Here is a 24,056-nt window from a genome sequence, read left to right as displayed (position 1 = left end):
AGTGAGAGAGAAAGGGAGTGACTGAGTGAGTGAGAGAGAGAGAGAGAGGGGGGGGGAGAGAGGGTGGTGTGAGACAGAGAGACAGAGAGATGGAGAGAGAGGGGGAGAGAGAGAGAGAAAGGGAGAGAGGGGTGGTGTGAGAGAGACAGACAGAGAGAGGAAGAGAGAGAGAGAGAAAGAGAGAGAGAGAGAGAGAGAGAGAGAGAGAGGGAGAGAGAGTTGTCAGTAGCAATGTTGTCTTTCAGGCTAATGAGGTCTGAAAGCTCCAGAAGAAGCTGGGAGACAACAAACCTCTGTTCTCTCTGATGCGTCAGTCTCTCAAATAAGTAGCAGGCACCTGTGTCCCAAACATATAAGGTAACATCTCATTCAAACAATCTCACCTCTTACTTTTCAATTCAGGCTGGGGGGGGTTGTTCTAAAGGACAGAGAGAGTAATTGATTGATTGATTGATTGAAAATTGTATTAACAGATAGCAGAATGGGTACAATACAGTACGGCTCAATACTCCCAATTGTTTGTTTTTTTTATCCACTTTTTCTCCATTTTCTATATTTTTCTCCCATCCCAATTTCGTATCATCCAATTCAACCCTCCCCTGTCACGAACGCTGTTTCTTGCCTCCCACAAGCCGGCTGCAATGTGGACTAAGTCATACATAGCACAAGTCCCCTCCGGTACTTGAGGTAACAGCAGTCGCATCTTTTCACCTGCGCAGCTCGATCTCGCAGTGGCGAGGAGTAACGCGTGGGAGGCTCACGCTGCCCCCGACACTTCCTGATTCTACTGCGCAGGCGCACCAACCGACCTGTAGGAGTCGCTGTCCACAACGCCCGATCCCCACCCATCAGTTTCCCACCCCCTAATACGGCCAATGTGTATTAGTACGGACGACCAGCTAAACTGAAAGCAATGTGGAGCGCTGGGCTCGAACAGGCGAGCCCAGCGTCTCCAGTATTAGTGGCGAGCGCCTTGCCCACTACGCCACGTAGCCGCCCAATACTCCCAATTGTTAAGGGGATGCAGACCAGAGAAATACTTTCGTCTTGTTTACATCAGGGTCCCCAGTGATCATTATTGGCCTGAATTTAAGCACATATACCAAAACATATTAATTCAGCTGCTGCCATGCGGATTTATAAATTGTTATTTATATATATTTACCACACTACTGATACAGGTAAATCCGCATGGCAGTAGCTGAATTCATTTGTATGTAATTAATATGTATAGAGAGAGACAGATAGAGAGAGAGAGAGAGAGAGAGAGAGAGAGAGAGAGAGAGAGAGAGAGAGAGAGAGAGAGAGAGAGAGAGAGAGAGAGAGAGAGAGAGAGAGAGAGAGAGAGAGAGAGAGAGAGAGAGAGAGAGAGAGAGAGACAGACAGACAGACAGACAGACAGACAGACAGACAGACAGACAGACAGACAGACAGACAGACAGACAGACAGACAGACAGACAGACAGACAGACAGACAGAAAGAGGGAGAGAGAGAGAGAAAGAGGGAGAGACAGGCATGGGGAGAGAGAGAGAGGTGGGGGCAAACGAATTATATCTAGATATAATTTATATCTAGAAAAGCAAACAGCAGTTGATTAAAGTATTTCACAGGTTTTTAGTCTTTTTGCTTTGTGAAAAGGTCATCAAGACGGGTCCGGGACCGCGTGTGTTCGTGCGCGCAGGAGGGCGGGTGAGCGGGTGGGGGGGGGGGGCGTCGAGGCGGCGGATGCTGAGGAGAGAAGAGCAGAACGAAACACAACAAGTGAGAGAACTGTTGCTTTGCGATAAGACGCCCATCAGAGCTGCATCTGGACGCCGCGAAACTCTATGGAAGCGCTCGTTTCCAACGCGTAAAAGTGAATAATAAGGAGGTGGTGGTGCTACTTTGAGGAGCGGTGTGGTGACTGTCAGCGCGTTCCTGCCGAGACGCGCCGCGCTGAGCGGTTGAAATCTAAGGTCATCACGATTCACGTCACAAGTAAGATTTGGGCTAAAAGGTGGAAGAAGGACTCAAACTAATGACCTGAGTTCGACCAGAGAGACTAATGTAGCGCAACTTCTTCTGATAAGCGCTCAGTCTTGGGAGGATCTTTCAATCTATTTCTGTCTTGATGAGGACCGATGTCCGTGCGACCAGCAGCACCTGCAGAATTAAAACCCACAGAGCAGCAATACCGGTGGCAAGAACAAGGTATGTCCGTTATTTCTATTTTAAAAAAAAAGTAAAAAAAAGTTTGCCGATGGCCTTGTAAAACAGCAAACTATGTTTTCGTTGCTCACCGGAAATCAAGACTGTATAGGGAGTCAGTTTGTAGGAAATGATCGTTTTAGCTAAAAAGCTCTAATTAGGTTAATTCATTGGTAATCGTTTAGTTATTAATGGCCTATTAAATCAAATATAAGGGTAGCATCGCTATACATGCCATGATGCTCAAGATGAGATGATATTTGAATGTAGTAGGACTATATGCTATTGATGTGAAACTTATTGACAAATTATTATTAATTTTACTATTTTGTCTAATTGTCCTATAATGTGACACATTCAGCCTAATGCCACACCCTCACCTTTACAAGCCAGGACATATATTCCGAACTGTATATTGAGACTGAAGGTGTTATTATACAACGTCCTTTTGTTCACAGTTTTTCACAATGATCGTAAGATGCTGAATGTCATTTCTAAACAGATTTTCTTTTTCATAATTTAATTGACTATATTCATTAAAAATAATGTATGTTGCTATCATTTCTGATGAAAAAAAAAAGTGTATGATTCTTTTATAAAATTAATGCTTTATGTTATTATTGTGTGTCTCCTTTCTCCCCCATATAGAGAGATCAAGACGTATATCTGATTTACCGGGGAACCTGATATGTTCTCCGATTCATGCAAAGCCTCCATTAAAACAAGAGAAACACACAAGGAATGCAAAAGAAATTCTGCATTCTCTCTGCTGGTCAGAATTCCCTCATCTATGATCTTCGTCCCGCAAAACAAACCTTATAAGAGGGACTAATGAGCAGACGTGGGATGAGTCTACCTCACCTGCTCTCCAGAGAATAAAGAGACAGCAGTGAGCAATTAAAACAAAAAAAAGAAATTGGTACAAGAAACGCGGAAGGAAGGGAGGAAGGGAGGAAGGTCGGAAGGAGGGACGGAAGGAAGGGAGAAAAGCAGAGATTTCTCAGTTCCCCCGTTCTTCTCCACTCACTCTCAGACAGACAAGCGAGCGCCCTTCTGTGTAGATGTGCTGCCGCTGGTGAGATGGACCCCAGTGGGAATACTGTAGACCCCACATGACAGCTCTCCACCGGAGACACTTCGAGGAATCACTGGAGCCTCCTCCTCTGATAGTGGTGTTAAGGAAAGAAAACAACGCACGCCTGAGAGACTGCCGCCATAATCAATTACTATACGTTCCTTTTTGGATGGAAAAACAACCTTTAGGATTATGATGTTTTTCGATTTTTAAATTATTGTATTTTATTTAATTGTTTTTCATTAAATGCAGTAAAAAAAAAGGTTCAATCTAAAGGAAACAGATATACGGACTAAATGTATTGAACACAAAACCTTTTTCCTGACCTGAGAACTCGCCGTCTGCTTCCCTAAAGTTGACCGTTTACCCCCCCCCCCGTATAGTCCCCCGTTCCCCGTCAGTATCTCAATCCCCTAGTTCCTCCCCGCTCTGAGGTCAGCCTGGCCGGCTCCACCGTCCCGGCCAAGGGGGAGGAGGACTTCCTCACGCTGGCCGCCTCCCGCATCAGCCGCAAGAAGCGCGTGATCGGGGCAGGCGTCGGCGTGGCGATGGTCCTGGTCCTCCTGGTGGCCATCCCCCTATTGGTCCACACCACCAAAGGGGGCGGGTCCGGAGGAGGAGGAGGAGGAGGAGGGAGCACCCGCTACGAGATGCTCGGTAGCTGCAAGATGGTGTGCGACACGTTCGCCCCCCCACAGGGGGATGCCACCGCCGTCTACCCCCACCCCACGGACCTGGCCGGACGTAGGGGCAAGCCCGGGTTCCGCAGGACCCCCGGGTCCATGGGCCCGCCCGGCCCCCGGGGGCCCCCCGGGGAGCCCGGCAAACCCGGACCACCCGGTCCTCCCGGGCCCGGACCCGGGGGCTACGTCCCGTCCTTCTACAGCCCCAAGATCGCCTTCTACGCCGGGCTGAGGAAGCAGCACGAGGGCAACGAGGTGCTGAGGTTCGACGACGTGGTGACGAACGTGGGGAACTACTACGAGCCGAGCACCGGCAAGTTCACCTGCCCGCTGCCCGGCATCTACTACTTCACCTACCATGTCCTGATGAGGGGCGGGGACGGCACCAGCATGTGGGCGGACCTGAAGAAGAACGGACAGGTGAGGCGGTGTGCGTGTGCGTGTGCGTGTGCGTGTGCGTGTGTGTGTGTGTGTGTGTGTGTGTGTGTGTGTGTGTGTGTGCATCTACTACTTCACCTACCACGTGGTCATGAGGGGCGGGTACGGCACCAGCATGTGGGCGGACCTGAAGAAGAACGGACAGGTGAGGCGGTGTGTGTGTGTGTGTGTGTGTGCATCTACTACTTCACCTACCATGTGCTCATGAGGGGCGAGGACCATAGGCGGCGGGGTATGTAAGGCCAGGCGAGGCTATGCTGACCCAAACCAGCAGCCCCAGTCTGCGCATTATTATAGGCAGCCTAGGCTACGATATTGTGTGTGTGTGGGCTGCTGCAGCCCGGTGGTGACAATACGCAAGGGTCGGCCAACCAAGGTGTCAATGGCAGTAGGTGTGGTGGCCGTTTAACATTCCAGACTGCAGGCAGTAACCAATCACGCCGCATCATCAAACTAACCGATGCCAGTCTGGTCTTCAAAATCCTCCATGGTCTAGCCCCACCCCCACTTTCCGATTTTTCACCTCCAGGTTCACCAGAACTGTTGTAGCGGGTGACTTGGCTGTTCCATTAAGGACAAGTACATTTAGCAAATCAGCCCTCTCCGTGAGAGCTGCCAAGACCTGGAACTCCATTCAAAGTTACATGCCGCTTGGGCATAACACGGATCACCTGAGGCCAAGGGCTTACTCTACAAGGGCATGATGAGACTGAGTCAGAGTTAAGTAATCAAATCGTGGAAACTTTTTAGAGCTACTATGTACATTGTTTTCAAAGCAGCTTCACATTGAAAGTGATCTCACAGACAAACTTAAAGCAGAAAAGATCATTGATGCGCGAAACGTCGCATTTTTTTGTTGCATTAAGGTAAGACAATGGTTAATCATATTGGATGTCTTCATTTGAACAATTAATTTGCACTATATGAAATGAGTGGGGCTCGCTGTAGTAGCCTAGTGGGTGTGTGTGTGTATATGAAATCAGAACCTGGACAGCGCCGTTTGCGTGCAAGCAAAAAAGAAAAAGGAAACATTTTGCACGCTTCGCACGAGTCCCATCCCATCTATAGCCTACCCTAATGTCCAGCTCACCCGCCGCCTATGGCGGGGACGGCACCAGCATGTGGGCGGACCTGAAGAAGAACGGACAGGTGAGGCGGTGTGCGTGTGCATGTGTGTGTGTGTGTGTGTGTGTGTGTGTGTGTGTGTGTGTGTGTGTGTGTGTGTGTGTGTGTGTGTGTGTGTGTGTGTGTGTGTGTGTGCATCTACTACTTCTAGGAGTGTAAAGGTACACGTATCCGTATCGAACCGAACCGTTTCAGTGTGTACCGTACCGTATACCGAACGGCTGTGTAGTGTGTACCGAACAAATACAAAGGTATGTTAACCGCCCACCGGGGGCTGTTTTTTTCACAATCTAATATAATTATAAAAAAAAATTATTTTCTTTACAAGTCGATTGTTAATTTCAATATAGAATATCCGTTGACAGCCCTACAAGTACAATTAGTTACTGCACACTACATCACCCCTGAGTGGAACATGGAAAGCCAAACTTTCCCCCACTGTACCGAAAACCCGTACCGTACCATGACTTCAAAACCGAGGTACGTACCGAACCGTGGTTTTTGTGTATCGTTACACCCCGTCTACTTCACCTAGTACCACGTGGTCATGAGGGGCGGGGGGACGGCACCAGCATGTGGGCGGACCTGAAGAAGTGAGGCGGTGTGCGTGTGTGTGTGTGTGTGTGTGTGTGTGTGTGTGTGTGTGTGTGTGTGTGTGTGTGTGTGTGTGTGTGTGTGTGTGTGTGTGTGTGTGTGTGTGTGTGCGCATCTACTACTTCACCTAGTACCACGTGCTCAGGAGGGGCAGGGGGACGGCACCAGCATGTGGGCGGACCTGAAGAAGAACGGACAGGTGAGGCGGTTGATTGATTGAATAGTTTATTGATTTTAAATGCATAACACATATACAATTGAACAGGTATACATATATCAGCCCACCATTTACCAATAGGATTAAGAAAACACAATAAAGCCATAGGCTTGTTTCCATTGCGGTCCTTCATCATTGGTGTCCGTGGAGTCATGTACGTACTGGTGTGTGGACGTGCACGTTTGTAGCGTATGTGTGTCAGGATGTGTGGTATAGAATACCATGATCAGAGTCTGCGGATATGCATGGGTGAGCCCGCCACACCAGGGAGTTGGGGGGGGGGGGGGGGGGGGGGGGGGGGACGACATATTGCAGACAACTTACAATCTATTGATCAACGGTGTGCGTGTGTGCGTGTGTGTGTGTGTGTGTGCGTGTGCATGTGTGTGTGTGTGTGGTACAATCTCATCACTACATATATATTCGACTGTGACGGCACATTTACAGTACACAGTGGTTCAGGAGGTAGAGGGGTCGTCTGGTAATCAGAAGGTTCCCTGTCCTGTTTGATTCCGGCTCCTCCCGGGCAGCATGTGTGGTGAAGTGTCCTTGAGCAAGACACTTAACCCCTAACTGCTCCCGATGAGCAGGTTCACCTTGCATGGTCGATGTATTGATGTGCGAGTGAATGGGTGAATGTGAGGCATAAGTTGTAAAGTGCTCTGGATAAAAGTTATATAAATGCAGGTCATTTACCATTTAAGATCAGCTTGGTGTGTATTTGGGTCCAATGTCTCCAATACACTCTTGATACGGTCAAATACACACAGTGATAGGGTGTGTGGGGGTTAACCTTTATTCCCCTGTGGGATGGTGTTCTGAACATGCGTTGCTCCTTTGTTTTACTATGTTCCCCTGCCTACTGTCAGCGACTTCGGGTCCTTGAGAAGCGCTATATAAATGAAATTAATTATTATTATTATTATTTAGAACTCGCTACTAAGCCAGGAACAGTTGAGGGTTAAGTGCCTTGCTCAAAGGCACTTCAATGTTGCATTGTACATTCATTGCAGGGAAATCGCTATTCAATTAATTTCCCCGGTCTTCCATGGCGGTCCGTGGAATGAATGGGTATAACAAGCCCATCTCTCTAACCTTGAGTTGAGACCACCACTGCACACCGTCTGTGTGTGTGTGTGTGTGTGTGTGTGTGTGTGTGTGTGTGTGTGTGTGTGTGTGTGTGTGTGTGTGTGCGCGTGTGCGTGTGTGTGTGTGTGTGTGTGTGTGTGTGTGTGTGTGTGTGTGTGTGTGTGTGTGTGTGTGTGTGTGTGTGTGTGTGTGTGTGTGTGTGTGTGTGTGTGTGTGTGAGAGAGAGAGAGAGAGAGAGAGAGATACAGACAGAGGGAGAGAGCGAGAGAAAGAGAGACAGACAGAGAGAGTGAGAGACACACACAAAGACAGAGAAAGGAGAGACAGACAGACAGAGAGAGAAAAAGAGAGAGAGAGACAGACATAGAGAGAGAGAGAAAGAGAGAGACGGACAGTGAGAGAGAGACAGAGATAGAGAGACAGAGAGATAGAGAGAGAGAGACAGACAGAGAGAGATAGAGAGAGAGAGAGATGGGGGGCATAAGAAGTCATGTCAGGTCTCTCACTTTTAACAGTAGCAATATTTGATTAAGTGTCAGCATGGTCCTTGTGGGACCAACTCTAGCTCCGCAACTCTTTGCCAATTTATTTGAACAACTATTTTGAGTAATCCTATTGTATGTTCTGGGTAAGAGCATTTTGATCCAATGCCACCCAGTGTTGCAATATCAATTCTGCCACTACATGGTAGTGTGTATTTGTGGAAATAGAGTTTACTCAACAATTATAGCATTGACAAGAAAAACTGAAAAACAATAAGACAACAATAAATAAGATAACAATAAGATAACAATAAGATAACAAAAACCAGATAACAATAAGATAACAATAACCAGATAACAATAAGGAAAAATAACCAGATAACAATAAGATAACAATAACGATAGGTTATGAATATAACCGTAGTTCTATGAGTACTAGTGACGCTCAGCGTCAATCTGCACATATCTCACTCCAGTGACGTGCACTGAATAAAAACTTCACAAATGCACCTTTACATACCAGCATCCGTCTGGCCACACCCCCATCTGCTACCTACATAAGCAGGGGTGGGGCCACACACTCATCTCCTTCTCAATAATTTCACCACAAGGCAAGATCAAAGGCCGCAGTGGCGTCTAGACACTGAGCGTCACTAGTACTCATAGAACTACGGTTATATTCATAACCTATCGTTCTATATCGTACTAGCTGCCGCTCAGCGTCAATCTGCACAACAGGAGCTGAGCGGGAGCTGAAGCTCGACAAATGTACCCCACTGAGGCCCCCCACAACCATCAGAACCGGGAAGGACCGAGCCCCCCGATACCCTCCCTATTGGAGGACGGGAGGGAGACGGATCCGACCGTGCGAAGAGGAACTCGAGCAACTCAACGCACAGGGTGAGCAGACCGTGGCTTGACCCCACGACTACGCACACGCACAACCCGCATGCCACCAGGGAATGAACGGAAAGAACAAACCTCGTTACCGCCCGCAAAATCACGGGGTCAAGAGCAAACTCAACCCCGTGGCAAGGCCGTAGCAGCGGAGCGCGAAGGAAGACCCAGACCCAGAAGGGACTGGATCCCCCCGGAAAAAGGGGGCCCGGAGAGGCCAATGACGCCACAGCATCAAGACCTCACCAGGCGGTCACTAGTGACACCGCCCCCCACATCACCAGCGTATTTGGACAGGGCCCATCCAAGAGCAGGCCCTTCCCCCCACTAGCACGCCGCCTGGCACACTGACCCTGGCATACTCAGGCAGTCAGCATGGCTGTAACTCGAAGCACTCAAGAGGCTACACTACAGCGGGAGCAGGCAGCGCACCGGGGAGACGACCTCCAGAAGAGGCCGATCCCTCAATCCAGGCAGCAGGCACTTGACCCGAGCATGGAGCACTGCGGACGAGACAGGTGCCAAAGGGGTCAACTAAAAACAGCACCCCGGCGGAAGGGGCGTATGCTGGCATTGTTGAGCACCATGTCAAAGCCTCCACCAAAAAACCCTGATGCTCTAGAGGGGCCGAGGCAGAGAAGGCTGACACGATTGGCAGACGTCATGAACGTGCAGGGGCACACTCAACCGGGTAACCCGGGAGTTGACTCCGCTCCAACACACCAGAGAATCAACCACCCTCTTGGTTCAACATGCAGTGGTTGTTCCTATAACCCCTCAGGAAAAAAACTCCAAAACACACCTGCGGGTATACACTGGCTATACCGCAGTACAAGTGTTTCAGTTTTCAAAAAGGGGTTATCCCAGGCCTACGGTCGATGAAAACAACTTCGGACCGGGCCTGGCGGACCGGGAAGCACACAGGGATGCCAGAGGAGTTCTATAAAGACCACCTCAACAGCCCCCTCTCAGCCATGCGTAAGCGGGAGAAGAGAGGGGCGAAAAGAATGGAGAACCAAGCCCCTTCATGACAGCACAAGGTACAACATGTACCAAACAACAGTGTCTCCATAACACCCAACCCTGTGACACCCGGGCCGACCCAGCATTTTTCCCCCTGAAAAAAGCACAAGTCCCTCAGGGTACCAGAACAGAAGATCTGCGTCCCCGGCGGACAACAGGTTAACTGACCTGGACCAGCGTGACCAGACCCAGTCCTGTGCCCTAATCACGCCGACATCCCCACTCCAGGAGAGCGGGTAGGTACGCGTGTCGATCTAAAACATTATAGAGGGCGCCACCCAGACGGTCCTATTCGTACCACGCTCAGTGGCCCACCCCAAGGGCGTGAGACCCCTCTACCTATGCTTTGATCTATTCCGTTAACATCCCCCAGATATGAACGAGAATTCGTCGAGACAACCTAGTAAACTGGCGCTCGGAAGAGAAAAACTCCATCCCAGTTGCCCTATAAAAACGGCGTTTTAATAACGAGCAACCAAGGCGCACCAGCCTCATGCGTGATTCCTATCAGAAACACCCAGAGCCAGCACTATGTACACGTCGAGACCCAAAACACATCAATGGATAGTCTAACAAGACACCAGATACCGTTCCTCCAAGCCGCCTGGGGAACGACAAGAAGCCGCTTTTTTTATTTAAAATTTTTCAGAAAAAGAAAAAATAATACGGACATGGGCCCCATGCGACGCGGCTGAGGGAAACACCACCCCGTCAACCACACTTCATAAGAGGGGACGGTGAGCGACGTACCCCTATGACGGGGGGAAACCCATGACTCAACAGACCTGTAAGGCGAGGAGTCAGGGAAACCCTAAACAATACCCCGTCCACCTACTCCACCCTGAGCGCAGGCCGAGAGGACTGCAACACTGGTTAACGGGACACCGAAGTCGAACCCGGCATCTCCTGCATTGGTGAAGAGGGTAATGTCCGCTACGCCACCCAGCCGCCGTTCCCCATGTTGATGAAGTCCTCGCTGGCATGGCACCTGGTGTAGGGTCGACTAACATCCTCTGTCAAAGATGACGTCGTAGTCAGAGTGTTTAAGGCATGTTATACTCACAGTAACGTTCAACAGTGTAGCATTAAGCTAACAGCCGCCCGACTGATAGCAACAAGCTAACGTTTCCTAGCCTAGTGAACACAACGAGCTAGCGCCGCAGCTAACAGCTGACTGGCTAACAGTAGGCCACAACTAGCACGCAAGCTAAGCAGCTATCACCTGAACTGTACACAACGACATAACAAGCCACACTTCAGACAGGCCGCCGCCTGAAACCCTCCTCATCCTAAGAGAGAAGAGAAAAAGAAATGTCAAACACAGTTTTCAACTGTGATTTACCAGACATACAGCGGAGTCTGCACAATTCCCATTCGGGCTGCAGCCGACTTGAGCATGGAACTACCGATAAAGAAGATCCATACCCACATTTCCTCGTGTTTAGGGTGTACTCTCACATTCATGTGAAAGATGGGGCCTGCACGGGACAGAGAAACATACGCTTGTCCAGAGAATCCCGGGTTCAAACCAGGTCTCGGTCGCGGCCCACTAGTTTGACCATCATGGGCGTCAGACCAGGATCCTCCGTCCGCCGCCTAAGAAGCCGGGCAGAGGACCCCAATCTGGGGCCGGCCTTCGTAAAATTGTCAGCTAACCCCCATAGCATTAGCAGACAACTGGCGCTCGCAAGCAAAACATTACTCACCCAGCTCGGAAGCAACCAGTTTCTCACAACAGCCGGTGCCTCCCACAGTCCAGCTGTATAACCGGAGGTTCAATACCTATCCAGCCGCAGCAAGGAGGACTGCAGGTGGGGAGTATATCAGCGACGCGAGCCCCTAATACGAAAAAGCCGGTGGAGGTCAGAATGATCATCATCTTCCAGACACTCCAGTGACGAAGACATTATCGCCGTATTTTCTCGAAAATAGTGAGAGAGAAAATAAAGATATAACGTCAACGTATCTCCTTGTTCCTTTCTTCAGCTAAATACTTTCTTTCCCACGTCAAGTGATTGGTATACAGGCACTCTCTTGGGGTGAAATTTGAGAAGAAGATGAATGTGTGGCCCCACCCCTGCTTATGTAGGTAGCAGATGGGGGTGTGGCCAGACGGATGCTGGTATGTAAAGGTGCATTTGTGAAGTTTTTATTCAGTGCACGTCACTGGAGTGAGATATGTGCAGATTGATGCTGAGCGGCAGCTAGTACGATATAGAACCAGGTAACAATAAGATAACAATAAGATAACAATACGATAACAAAAACCAGATAACAATAAGATAACAATAACCAGATAACAATAAGATAACAATAACCAGATAACAATAAGTTAACAATAACCAGATAACAATAAGATAACAATAACCATGCTAATTGTTATTCACTGAGAGGAGAATTATAGTTGAATAACTCATTCATCAACATCTCATTCTCGATTGGATAAGAACTATCGACCCGTTTAATAATGTAAAAATCTATTTTCTCTGGATATCATCGGAAAGCTTTCAAAACATTTCCCCATCGACACAGGAAGTGAACTGCTGCTGGAGGACAGAGACGAGGAGAAGGACAGACAAACAGACAGTGTCTCACGGATATGGAAAACAAAACACTGTTATGACTTGCATAACCTGATTCAGACAGACAGACAGACACACAGATAGATAGATAGATAGATAGATAGATAGATAGATAGATAGATAGATAGATAGATAGATAGATAGATAGATAGATAGATAGATAGATAGATAGATAGATAGATAGATAGATAGATAGATAGATAGATAGATAGATAGATAGATAGATAGATAGATAGATAGATAGATAGATAGATAGATAGATAGATAGATAGATAGATAGATAGATAGATAGATAGATAGATAGATAGATAGATAGATAGATAGATAGATAGATAGATAGATAGATAGATAGATAGATAGATAGATAGATAGATAGATAGATAGATAGACAGACAGACAGACAGACAGACAGACAGACAGACAGACAGACAGACAGACAGACAGACAGACAGACAGACAGACAGACAGACAGACAGACAGACAGACAGACAGACAGACAGACAGACAGACAGACAGACAGACAGACAGACAGACAGACAGACAGACAGACAGACAGACAGACAGACAGACAGACAGACAGACAGACAGACAGACAGACAGACAGACAGACAGACAGACAGACAGACAGACAGACAGACAGACAGACAGACAGGCAGACAGACAGACAGACAGACAGACAGACAGATAGCGTTCTTTCGCGTCTCTGTGGACTGAAGCCAAAATGCACCAGCTGGCTCGCTGTTCTCAGAGGACCTCCAGCTTTACCACTAATAAATAAACAAGGGGGTTAAAATGTCTGAGGAAGCCTTGAAAGCCTCCATCTGGAGATCCATGACAAGCCTGAGGTATCGAAGCCTAACTCTGAAGAGGGGGTGTGATTTTGACATGTGTGCTGCCAACATCCAGGGGATTACCACAGAAGAAGAACTCCCTTTGTATCGCTGCCAGACAAGTGAGATGGGGCTGAGTGTTTAATGGTACAAATGGAGGTTCCTCTACACATAATTTACACGCTACACGTTCTGACAGCAATATGCTCCTTACTGAGACGCCTGCCGCCGAGCTTGCTTCGTGTTTATTCATGACAGACTGACACTGTATGCGTCAATAAGTTGAACCAGCCATTAGAGGATTTCTATCTTGAACTGCACAAAATGTCGTCAGCTTTAGAATAGGTCTCACAGGGATTCTGCTGTGAAGGCAACGTCTTGACAGGATACAGAGGAGTTAAGGGGGTTTGTGTATTGAGGAGGGGTTATGGTGGTTTGTGTATTGAGGATGGGTTAAGGGGGTTTGTGTATTGAGGAGGGGTTAAGGCGGTTTGTGTATTGACGAGGGGTTATGGGGGTTTGTGTATTGTAGACGTCATAATGGAAAGTATTCCTATGCCAACATTTTTATATTTATTACAAATGAGCCTCTGTCAGCGGTACCTCTGGCTTGGTCAGTCATCCCTACAAACACAATTGTCGTGGGTGGGAAGCCGGTGGGGTATGAGTCCTTTTCAAACAGCGACTCCACTTTAAAATTTGTTCCTCACATTTTAATCATTCACTCATACATTCACACACCGACGGCAGAGGCAACCATGCAAGGTGCCAACCTGCTCATCAGGAGCAGTTAGGGATTAGCTCAAGGACACTTCGACACGCTGCCCGGGAGGAGCGGGAATCGAACCAGGAACCTCCGGATTACCAGACGACTGCTCTACCTCCCGCGCCACTGTCCCCCCTCCTCGTGAGCCACTGTCGCACACTATATCCAACTGTACTCAACTATAGGTCTACCAACTATACCCAACTGTACTCAACTATACCAACTATACCCAACTGTACTCAACTATACCAACTATACCAAACTGTACTCAACTATACCAACTATACCCAACTGTACACAACTATACCAACTATACCAAACTGTACTCAACTATACCAAACTGTACTCAACTATACCAACTATACCCAACTGTACTCAACTATACCAACTATACCAAACTGTACTCAACTATACCAACTATACCAAACTGTACTCAACTATACCAAACTGTACTCAACTATACCAAACTGTACTCAACTATACCAACTATACCCAACTGTACTCAACTATACCAACTATACCAAACTGTACTCAACTATACCAAACTGTACTCAACTATACCAACTATACCAAACTGTACTCAACTATACCAACTATACCAAACTGTACTCAACTATACCAAACTGTACTCAACTGTACTCAACTATACCAAACTGTACTCAACTATACCAACTATACCCAACTGTACTCAACTATACCAACTATACCAAACTGTACTCAACTATACCAACTATACCAAACTGTACTCAACTATACCAAACTGTACTCAACTATACCAAACTGTACTCAACTATACCAACTATACCCAACTGTACTCAACTATACCAACTATACCAACTATACCAATTATACCCAACTGCACTCAACTATACCTAACTGTACACAACTATACATATATGTGTATACTATATAACTGTATACTATATGTATGGAGTAGTACTATATATACTGTATACTATATGTATGGTATAGTATACATACTGTATACTATATGTATGGTAGTATAAGATATTATAAGATATTTCTTTATTGATTCCCTTGGGGGAATTCAGGCATCATAACAGCAACATGGGGGAGGGGGGGGGTCTGAATATAAAAATATGAGAAAAAATAAACTGTGTAAACAATATAATTAACTGAATATGAAAATATGAGAAAAATAAACAGTAGTAATTTTTCAGTAGTAACTGTGTTGTAGTACAGTAGTAATATGTATAGTATAGTATAGTACATATTAAAAACCTTTTTTGATTTCTTCACTCACGCACACATAATGTAAGGTTATGTAAAATATGATGTAATTTAGTCTTCAGATTAACAAGCTGTTCAGAATCAACGCCCTTTGTGATGTTGAGACACAATAAATTAATTGGCTTTAATTAATCAGTTAGCTGGTTGTGGTTTTTTTTTGGAACCAGGAACACTGCTTACCTAATGTTCTACCCAATTTGTAAACATTAAAAATATATAATAATCTTTTAATCCTCTTGGGTGGGTGTGGCAGCCATGGCCGATACATAATAAGTCCTCTTTATTAACACGGGTTGTTTCTTTAACGAAGAAGAAGAAGAAGAAGAAGAAGAAGAAGAAGAAGAAGAAGAAGAAGAAGAAGAAGAAGAAGAAGAAGAAGAAGAAGAAGAAGAAGAAGAAGAAGAAGAAGAAGAAGAAGAAGAAGAAGAAGAAGAAGAAGAAGAAGAAGAAGAAGAAGAAGGAGGAGGAGGAGGAGGAGGAGGAGGAGGAGGAGGAGGAGAAGAAGAAGAAGAAGAAGAAGAAGAAGAAGAAGAAGAAGAAGAAGAAGAAGAAGAAGAAGAAGAAGAAGAAGGAAAAAGAGGAGGAGAAGAAGAAGAAGTAGTAGGAGAAGAAGTAGAAGAAGTTATCCTCCCTGTTCATTGATTTGACAGGAGGTACATAATAGACACAGGAGGTGGAATGACTCGTATAATTGGAGGACTTGGTTTGTCGTCACAGATATTGTCATTCCTGTCCTCTCCTGCTGTTAAATATTTAATAACCTTTAGATGAGATCTTCTCCCCTCCACCTGTGCCCCCCCCCCCCCCTCACGCATGCACGCACGCACGCACACACACACACACACACACAAACACACACACACACACACACACACACACACACACACACACACACACACACACACACACACACACACACACACACACACACACACACACTCATATACACACACCCTCTAGCTTGACTATCGGCTTCTTCCCTATTAATTATCTTTTCCATCAACTAAATTATTTAACCCAATTCAGTGCCAATCCTGCCCTGGTAGGTTCACTCCATTCTGGTGCCACTTTGCTGTGAATAGACAAGTATCCCTGAGCAAACCAACCGGGCCAATATGATTAGGAACAACCTTGGGAGAAGTTTGTAAAGCTTATAAATATTTGTAGACTGAGTCATTCTAGCCAGCCGGGCGATTTTGTCTGTCTGTTTTTTTTGACGACGCCTGTTGTTTATAATTCCGGGACCACAATCAAATGTAATAATGACAGATTTATTCATAGATGTTTGAGAATTAATGTGTAACTAGCCTTCATAGATGTGCGTGTGTGAGCTTGTACGTGCATGTGTGGTGTGCTTGCGTGTGCATGCGTCTGTGTGGGTGTGTGTGCATGCGTGTGTGTGTGCTTGTCAGTGATGCCACAGATTACTTGTAAAAGTAATCCGATTACTGATTATTGATTACTCCTTTAAAAAGTAATCCAAGTTACTTTATTGATTACTTGATTATCAGAGTAACTTAGTTACTTTGAAAGTAACTAGGTTACGAAGTCGTCGTCGTTCCCCCAACAGTTTTTTTTAAACGCTTTATTGAAATTGTTTTTAACTTGTTTCTCTGCACATAACGTAAATTGTTAAACTAGTGCTTCAGCTTCTGTACCATCAAGTATGGTAAAGCAACAGTCTATGATGCTCACAGCATTAGAGCAGCCAGCCAGTGGTTGTACAAAACCAGTGTATCTATTCACATCTAACAAATGCAGGCTGAACTATTCAATTATATCAACTGTAACTATTAAATTGTTTTTATAAATGTCTCTCTATAAACATACAATCAGTCTCTCTTTAACATGTAAATTAACTGTAAATCTGGCAAATAAGAGCTTTTGCTCTGCCACCATCAAATATACATTAATCAATAGGGAAAGTCCTCCTGTACCTGAATGAATGAATGAATGAAAACTTTATTTAACAGATTGCAGAATGGGTACAATATACAGTACGGCTCAATACACACAATTGTTAAGGGGATGCAGACCAGAGAAAGACGTTTGTCTTGTTTACATCAGGGTCCCCCATTTTCAATTCATAGTCGAAGCGTCGGCTAGTGTTGTGATTCCAGATGCTTTCAATGCAATTGGATGTGCTGTTTTTAGCGGTGGACAGTATTTTGACTGAGGCTACGTTTAAACGAGCGTTTTGGGGTGGAAGTCTGAACAGAAACCGCAAAAGTCTTCTTGCGGTTTCACTTCGTTTAGACAAGCGTTTTGTAAATGAATTCTCAGACGAACATAACAACGGAGCCCTGCTGTCACACGATTGGCACATATGTCACATGACGTGCTGTGAAGACCCGCCCTACTCTGCCTCTGATTCGCAGACTGTGGATGGGGAATGTGATTGGGCCAAAGCAGAGTCACTCACAGACAGAGAGTCCAGTCACGCCGCGGGGACACATTCTTGTGTAACCCTTTCACTGCCACACCACGTCACTCCATAATAATAATAAGAAAAACAGCTCAAAATGTATTTTTGACTGTCGAAAACGAAATAAAATACTGCATTCCGCCTGCATTATGAATTTATGATGAGATAGTAACGAAATAGTAATGCACAGCCACTTGGACAAGTAACTGCAATCAGATTACTGGCTTTTAAAGATTAACGCGTTAGATTACTATTTTCGGGGAAAGTAATCAGATTACAATAACGCGTTACTTAGTAACGCGTTACCGGCATCACTGGTGCTTGTGCATGCATGTGTGTACATGTGTGCGTGTGCTTGTGTGCATGTGTGCGTGTGCACATGTGTGCGTGTCCTTGTAAGTGCGCGCGTGTGTGTGTGCATGCGCGTGTGTGTGAGTGTGTGCACATGTGTGCGTGTCGTTGTACGTGCGTGTGTGTGTGTGTGCACATGTGTGCGTGTCCTTGTACGTGCATGTGTGTGTGTGCACATGTGTGCATGTCCTTGTACGTGTGTGTGTGTGTGTGTGTGTGTGTGTGTGTGCACGTGTCAGTGTGTTGAGGCGTGGTGTCACACAGACACACAGATAAAGTTGATCCACGTCAGAGGAGCTGGGATTAGACACTGGGAGGGATCACTGCTGAGGAGGCAGCGCAGACAAGAGGGCGACAGAGAGATCAGGGGAGAGGAGGAAGATGGATGGATATTCAGAGAGGAGCAGACAGAGAGAGAGACAGAGAGAGAGAGAGAGAGAGAGAGAGAGAGAGAGAGAGAGAGAGAGAGGGGGGGGGGGGGCGGGGAGAGAGAGGGGGAGAGAGAGAGAGAGAGAGAGAGAGAGAGAGAGAGAGAGAGAGAGAGAGAGGAGAGAGAGAGAGAGAGAGACAGCGAGACAGAGAGAGAGAGCTAGAGGGAGGGAGAGAGAGGAGGAGAGAGAGAGAGAGAGATGAGAGAGAGAGAGAGAGAGAGAGAGAGAGAGAGAAAGAAAGAAAGAGAGAGAGAGAGAGAGGTGGATCAGATCCACATAAGAAGACAGATGAGAGGAAGAGTTAAAAGAGAGTAAGAGAAAAGCAATCTAAAGGAAAAAATAAACCTTATGGACATGGAACAAATCATTTTCAGTCACACTGACACTCTGGGTTTTAGACACGTAAGGGGCACTAGCTGTGTCAACACACATCGCAAGAAGACCCCCTGCACGGCAAACAACACGTACGGACATGCCCGTGTCTGTTCTGGCCAACCACAGCCGAGGCGTGGTTTGATCTGTCCTGGCCAACACAGCCGAGGCGTGGTTTGATCTGTCCTGGCCAACCACAGCCGAGACGTGGTTTGATCTGTCCTGGCCAACCACAGCCGAGACGTGGTTTGATCTGTCCTGGCCAACCACAGCCGAGACGTGGTTTGGATAAGTCCGATCGCTCACGCCAGTGGCGGCTGGCCACCGGGGGCGCTAGGGTGCCGACCCACCTGTTAACACTTTGATTGCCGGAAAACGCTTTTTCACGTCATCAGAGCCATACTAAAGGTGCCGAGGACGCCGTAACTCGTCTTTGATATCATATTTCAAAAATCTGTGATCGAAATCATATTTTCTTTCCGGAGCCCTGAGATGTGCTGGTGGGCTCCCACCAACTGTCTAACGGTTCGAGAGCGCCATCTGGTGGCCGATCGGCAGATCGGCCAAGAGGGAGGGGCGCCCCAAACAGGAAGTGCTCATCCATATGAGCTCCGGGCACTCGCGTCCGGTAGCCGGACTCCATCTCAACACACTGGATGATCAATCGCTCGCCCTAGTTCTTTAATAGTTGTCATACAGAAGTACAGAATACTTTCATACAAAATGCTTCTTACTGTTACGCTCCAGAGACTGTGCTAGACAGATAGTATCAATAACATAATAACATAATATAGCATGAATTTAGAAGAAGAAAAATTAGGTCACAGTGTTCGGTATAGACATATGTACAATGTTCTGAGTTACCATATAATATACAATACACAATACTATGCAGTGTACTAATGTACAGTACTATCTAGTGCAAAGCAGAAATGGATGAGGTACAATTTAGGTACAATTTACAGTAGGTGTCCGAGTTGTAGTGCAATCCTTCATCCATAAATATAAAGTGTGGGGAGTGGGTGCTACAGTGTGTTTGTTTAAAGTGGGTGTGTGCTATAAAGTGTGTGGAGTGGGTGCTACAGTGTGTTTGTTTAAAGTGAGTGTGTGCGTGTGGATGTGTGTGCTATGTGCGTTTGGTGGTTGTTGTTGTGTAGTGTTCATTCATTGTTCGTTAGCAGCCTGATGGCCTGGGGATAGAAGCTTCTTCTGAGTCTTTCTGTGCTCGCCTTGAGACTCCGGTATCGCTTGCCTGACCGCAGCAGTTCAAAGAGGCAGTTGTTCGGGTGACTGGAGTCTTTAATGATTCTCTTAGCCTTGCCCTTGCAACGCTTGTAGTAAATGTTCTGGAGGGTGGGGAGCCCCCCTCCAATTGTGCGTTCGGCTGAACGTGTCACTCTTTGTAGTCTGCTTCGGTCTTGTGCAGTGCTATTCCCAAACCAGGAGGTGATGTTGCCGGTCAAGATGCTCTCTATTGTACATGAGTAGAAGTTCTTAAGGATCTTCTGGCTGACTTGGAACTTCCTTAGGCGCCTGAGGAAGTAGAGGCGTTGTCGTGCCTTCTTCACAACACTGTCAATGTGTGTGGTCCATGTCAAGTCCTCGGATATGTAGGCTCCGAGGTACTTAAAGCTGTTGACTCTCTCAACCGGTGCCCCGTCGATGCTGAGGGGGCTGTAGTCCTTGACCCCCGACCTCCTGAAGTCCACAATCATCTCTTTGTTTTGCTGACGTTCAGGGAGAGGCTGTTTTCCTGGCACCATCCCGCCAGGACCTTGACCTCTTCCAGGTAGGCCTCTCGTCGTTGGCAGAGATCAGGCCCACCACCACTGTGTCGTCAGCAAATTGATGATTGTATTGCTACTCCGCTGAGCCACACAGTTGTGTGTGTACAGGGGAGTAGAGGAGGGGACTCAGAACACAGCCCTGGGGGGCCCCTATGTTGAGGGTGATGGATGAGGAGGTGCAGTTGCCTGCTCTCACCACCTGGGTCTGACAGTCAGGAAGTCCAAGACCCACTGGCAGAGGTCATAGCCCAAGCCCAGGTCCCTGAGCTTGGCTATGAGTATGGAGGGGACTATGGTATTGAATGCCGAGCTGTAGTCGATGAATAGCATTCTCACATAGTTCCCCTGCCTCTTGTCCAGGTGTGATGCTGCTGTGTGCAGCACATGGCTATGGCGTCCTCCGTGGACCTGTTGGGGCGGTATGCAAATTGCAGGGGGTCCATGTTGATGGGAGGGAGGAGCAGATGTAGCCCTTTACTAGCTCTCAAAGCACTTCATGGCTATGGAGGTGAGAGCTACAGGGCGGTAGTCGTTGAGGCAAGCAGGCTTGGATTTTTTGGGTACAGGGATAATAGTGGACTTCTTCAGGCAGGTGGGGATGACAGCCTGTTCTAAGGACAGGTTAAATATGTCAGTGAATACTGGGGCCAGTTGGTCGGCACAGACTTTTAGGACGCGGCGGGGATGCCGTCCGGACCTGCTGCCTCCTGATATTCACTTTTTTAAAGGTCCGCCTCACCTCATGCTCTGTTACCCTGAACACTGCGCCTCCATCAGCAGCCGACCCCCCCCCCCCCCCATTGCCGAGGCTTGTGAGCTGGTGTTTGTTATTACCAGCATCAACCTCGCATAGAAGGTATTGAGGTCATTTGCTAAGGAGATGTCACTGTTCAGTTTGAGGGAGGCGCCTTTGTAGTCTGTCATCGTTTTGAGCCCCTGCCACATAGCTCTAGAGTCAGCTTGTTCAAACTGGAGTTCAATTTATCCCTGTAGCGCCGTTTGGCCTCTGACACTGTCCTCCTTACGTTGTATCGCGCCATCTTGTGGTCATTCATGTTGCCTGCCACTAGGCCGTCGTTGTATGCTTTGGTGCGCTCTCTCAGAGCTTCACGGACGGATTTGTCTACCCAGGGTTTTTGATTTGGGTAAACTTTCATTTGGTAGTGGGGATTGTTTCTTTCACCCTAGTACAAACATAGTCCAGCACTGTTTCCGTGTAGACATTAATGTTATCTGTGTCGCGGAACACATTCCAGTCTGTGTAGTGAAACACTGACCGGAGCGTCTCCTCTGACGTCAAATCCATTTCTGCACCTCTCGCGAGACTACAGGAGTACTTTTAATTCTCTGTTTGTACTTTGGTGAAAGAAAGATGGACGCGTGATCTGATTTACCAAGCCACTATCAGAATGAGCCTTGTAGCCACCTTTAATTGCGTGTAACAGTGATCTAGGATGTTACCGCCTCTGGTGTTGCAAGTCACATGCTGATATAAGTCAGGCAATACCTTTCCAGATTGGCGCTATTGAAATCTCCCAGCACTAAAATGGCGGCGTTAACATTCGCCACTTGTATTCTATTTACCTCGTCGTGGAGTCTGGAGGAGCGCAACCTTGTTGCTGGCTTGCGGTGGAATATACACTCCGATCAGGACGATCGCCGTTAACTCCCTCGGGAGGAAGAAAGGACGACACTTGATGGTTATATATTCCAGTTCTGGGGAGCAGTGGGTTGGATAATTCCTTCACGTTAGTTGGATCGCTCCAATTTTTGTTAAACATGAAGGCAATACCTCCTCCACGTTGTTTACCGACTCTGCTGATGTCCGATCCTTGCGATGATAAAGAAGTGATCTGCCGGTTGAATCGCGTGGTCTGAACCTCCGGTGTGAGCCATGTTTCGGTGAAGCAGAGGACGTTGCAGTCCCTAACGTCTCTTTGATATTGAATCCTTGCTCGGATGTCATCCAGTTTATTGTCAATTGATTGTACATTGGCTAGCAATATACTGGGCAGTGGTGTACGGTGGCGTCTGGATCTCAGCCTGTTACGGATCCCAGCCCTCTTTCCTCGTCGTCTGGGTCCTCTTTTCCTGGGATCTAGGAACAAAGGATCTGGTCCTAATCTCCGGGAGAATTTCTTCAGGCCATGATGCGGTTCGGAAAGCTGGTCCAGTGAGTAATCCAGTTGGTAAGTTTCCCGTAATCCAATGTCTATGAGTGACTGACGGTCATATACATTAAATGCACCAACAGTTGGTAACGAACAAAACTCTAAAAACTATAAATTATTAACAAAAGTAAACACAGTCATCGACGGAGCGCACAGACAGGCAGCCGTTCGGTGCGGCGCCATCTCTAACTCAATAAACACGTTATTAGGACGTATATAGTATTATACAAGCTGGAAATGGTTCATCAGGATAAACATCCCATAATCGAAAACGGTCTACACCACGCTGATCGTTCAACGGCGCGAGGAGGATACGGTAAGATTCAGCGTTATTTTTGAACGTGTTCCATATAAACTGTTATGATGAACATATGACCCACACTAGATGAATGATATAACGCTGCCACGGAATTATAACCGATCCCCGCCCATCCGGTCATCATCAGATCATACGTAGATCATTCTAGAAGTACGTCCAATTGAATTTTTTTATATCGCCCCGATTGCCATCAAACTGTATTTCATCATCAATATAATGCATTTGGGGCTATAGATCACGTTCTGGAGAAAGCTGCAGAAAGAGATGAAAACAGGTGACCATACTTTACTATGAATATGTGAATGAAAAAGTTTAACGTTGCTACACAATGAACAATACATATAGGACTTTGAATGGGCCCTAATAATGGCAATGTAGCAATAGAATTTAAAAAGTTATAGCCATGCAAAGAAGGGGTACTTCTCCATAGACAAATAGAGCTGGCAATCTATGGTATATCATGAATTTAACCCATGGCAATCAAAGTGGTTAAATGAGAGAAGAAGAAAAAAAAACTTTTTTGTTTTTGTTTTTATAGCCCTATAAATATATAAACATGTTTAAAATGAATAATATTTACTCATTTTAAGTATGTTTGTGTTTCCAATGCACAATATAACGTTAATATATAAAATAAAAATTACTCGTTTTCCTGAACAGGAAGTGACTCACTCCTGCCGCATTTCTCCTGCCGCATTTCTCTAGAGCGTGAAGGCAAGTTCTTTCGACGGTTAACTAAGCTTAGGCACTCTTTCAAAGTTGGTTAAGGTTAGAGTTTGTCTTAGAGCAGGGCGATAGAACGCCAGGTAGTTTGCAGGCTGTTTGACGAGGGAAATGGGCAAAGACACAGCTCTTCACAGTACTTGTTGCCGTTGTTGGTTAACAACAAGCTATATGATGCAGTGTGGACAACTGGACATGCATGGACAATGGACCTGCTGGACCACTGTGCGTTTCAAC

At 46.6% G+C, this 24,056-nt stretch overlaps 1 protein-coding gene across 1 annotated transcript in view; it reads left to right on the top strand.

The window, feature by feature from the left end:
• Positions 1 to 3,811: 3,811 nt before the first annotated feature.
• Positions 3,812 to 24,056, top strand: part of c1ql4b (complement component 1, q subcomponent-like 4b) — a gene marked incomplete at both ends in the record, with an annotated part of 108,757 nt that continues 88,512 nt past the window's right edge. Inside the window, one exon of the mRNA XM_084317568.1 lies at positions 3,812 to 4,366. Coding sequence (XP_084173694.1) covers positions 3,812 to 4,366 — 555 coding nt within the window. The remainder of the gene's footprint in view (positions 4,367 to 24,056) is intronic.

Source organism: Notolepis coatsorum (genome assembly GCF_963971535.1).
Source record: "Notolepis coatsorum genome assembly, chromosome: 6".
In the NCBI taxonomy this organism is placed as follows: Eukaryota; Metazoa; Chordata; class Actinopteri; order Aulopiformes; family Paralepididae; genus Notolepis; species Notolepis coatsorum.
This window is presented reverse-complemented; position numbering and strand designations above follow the sequence as displayed.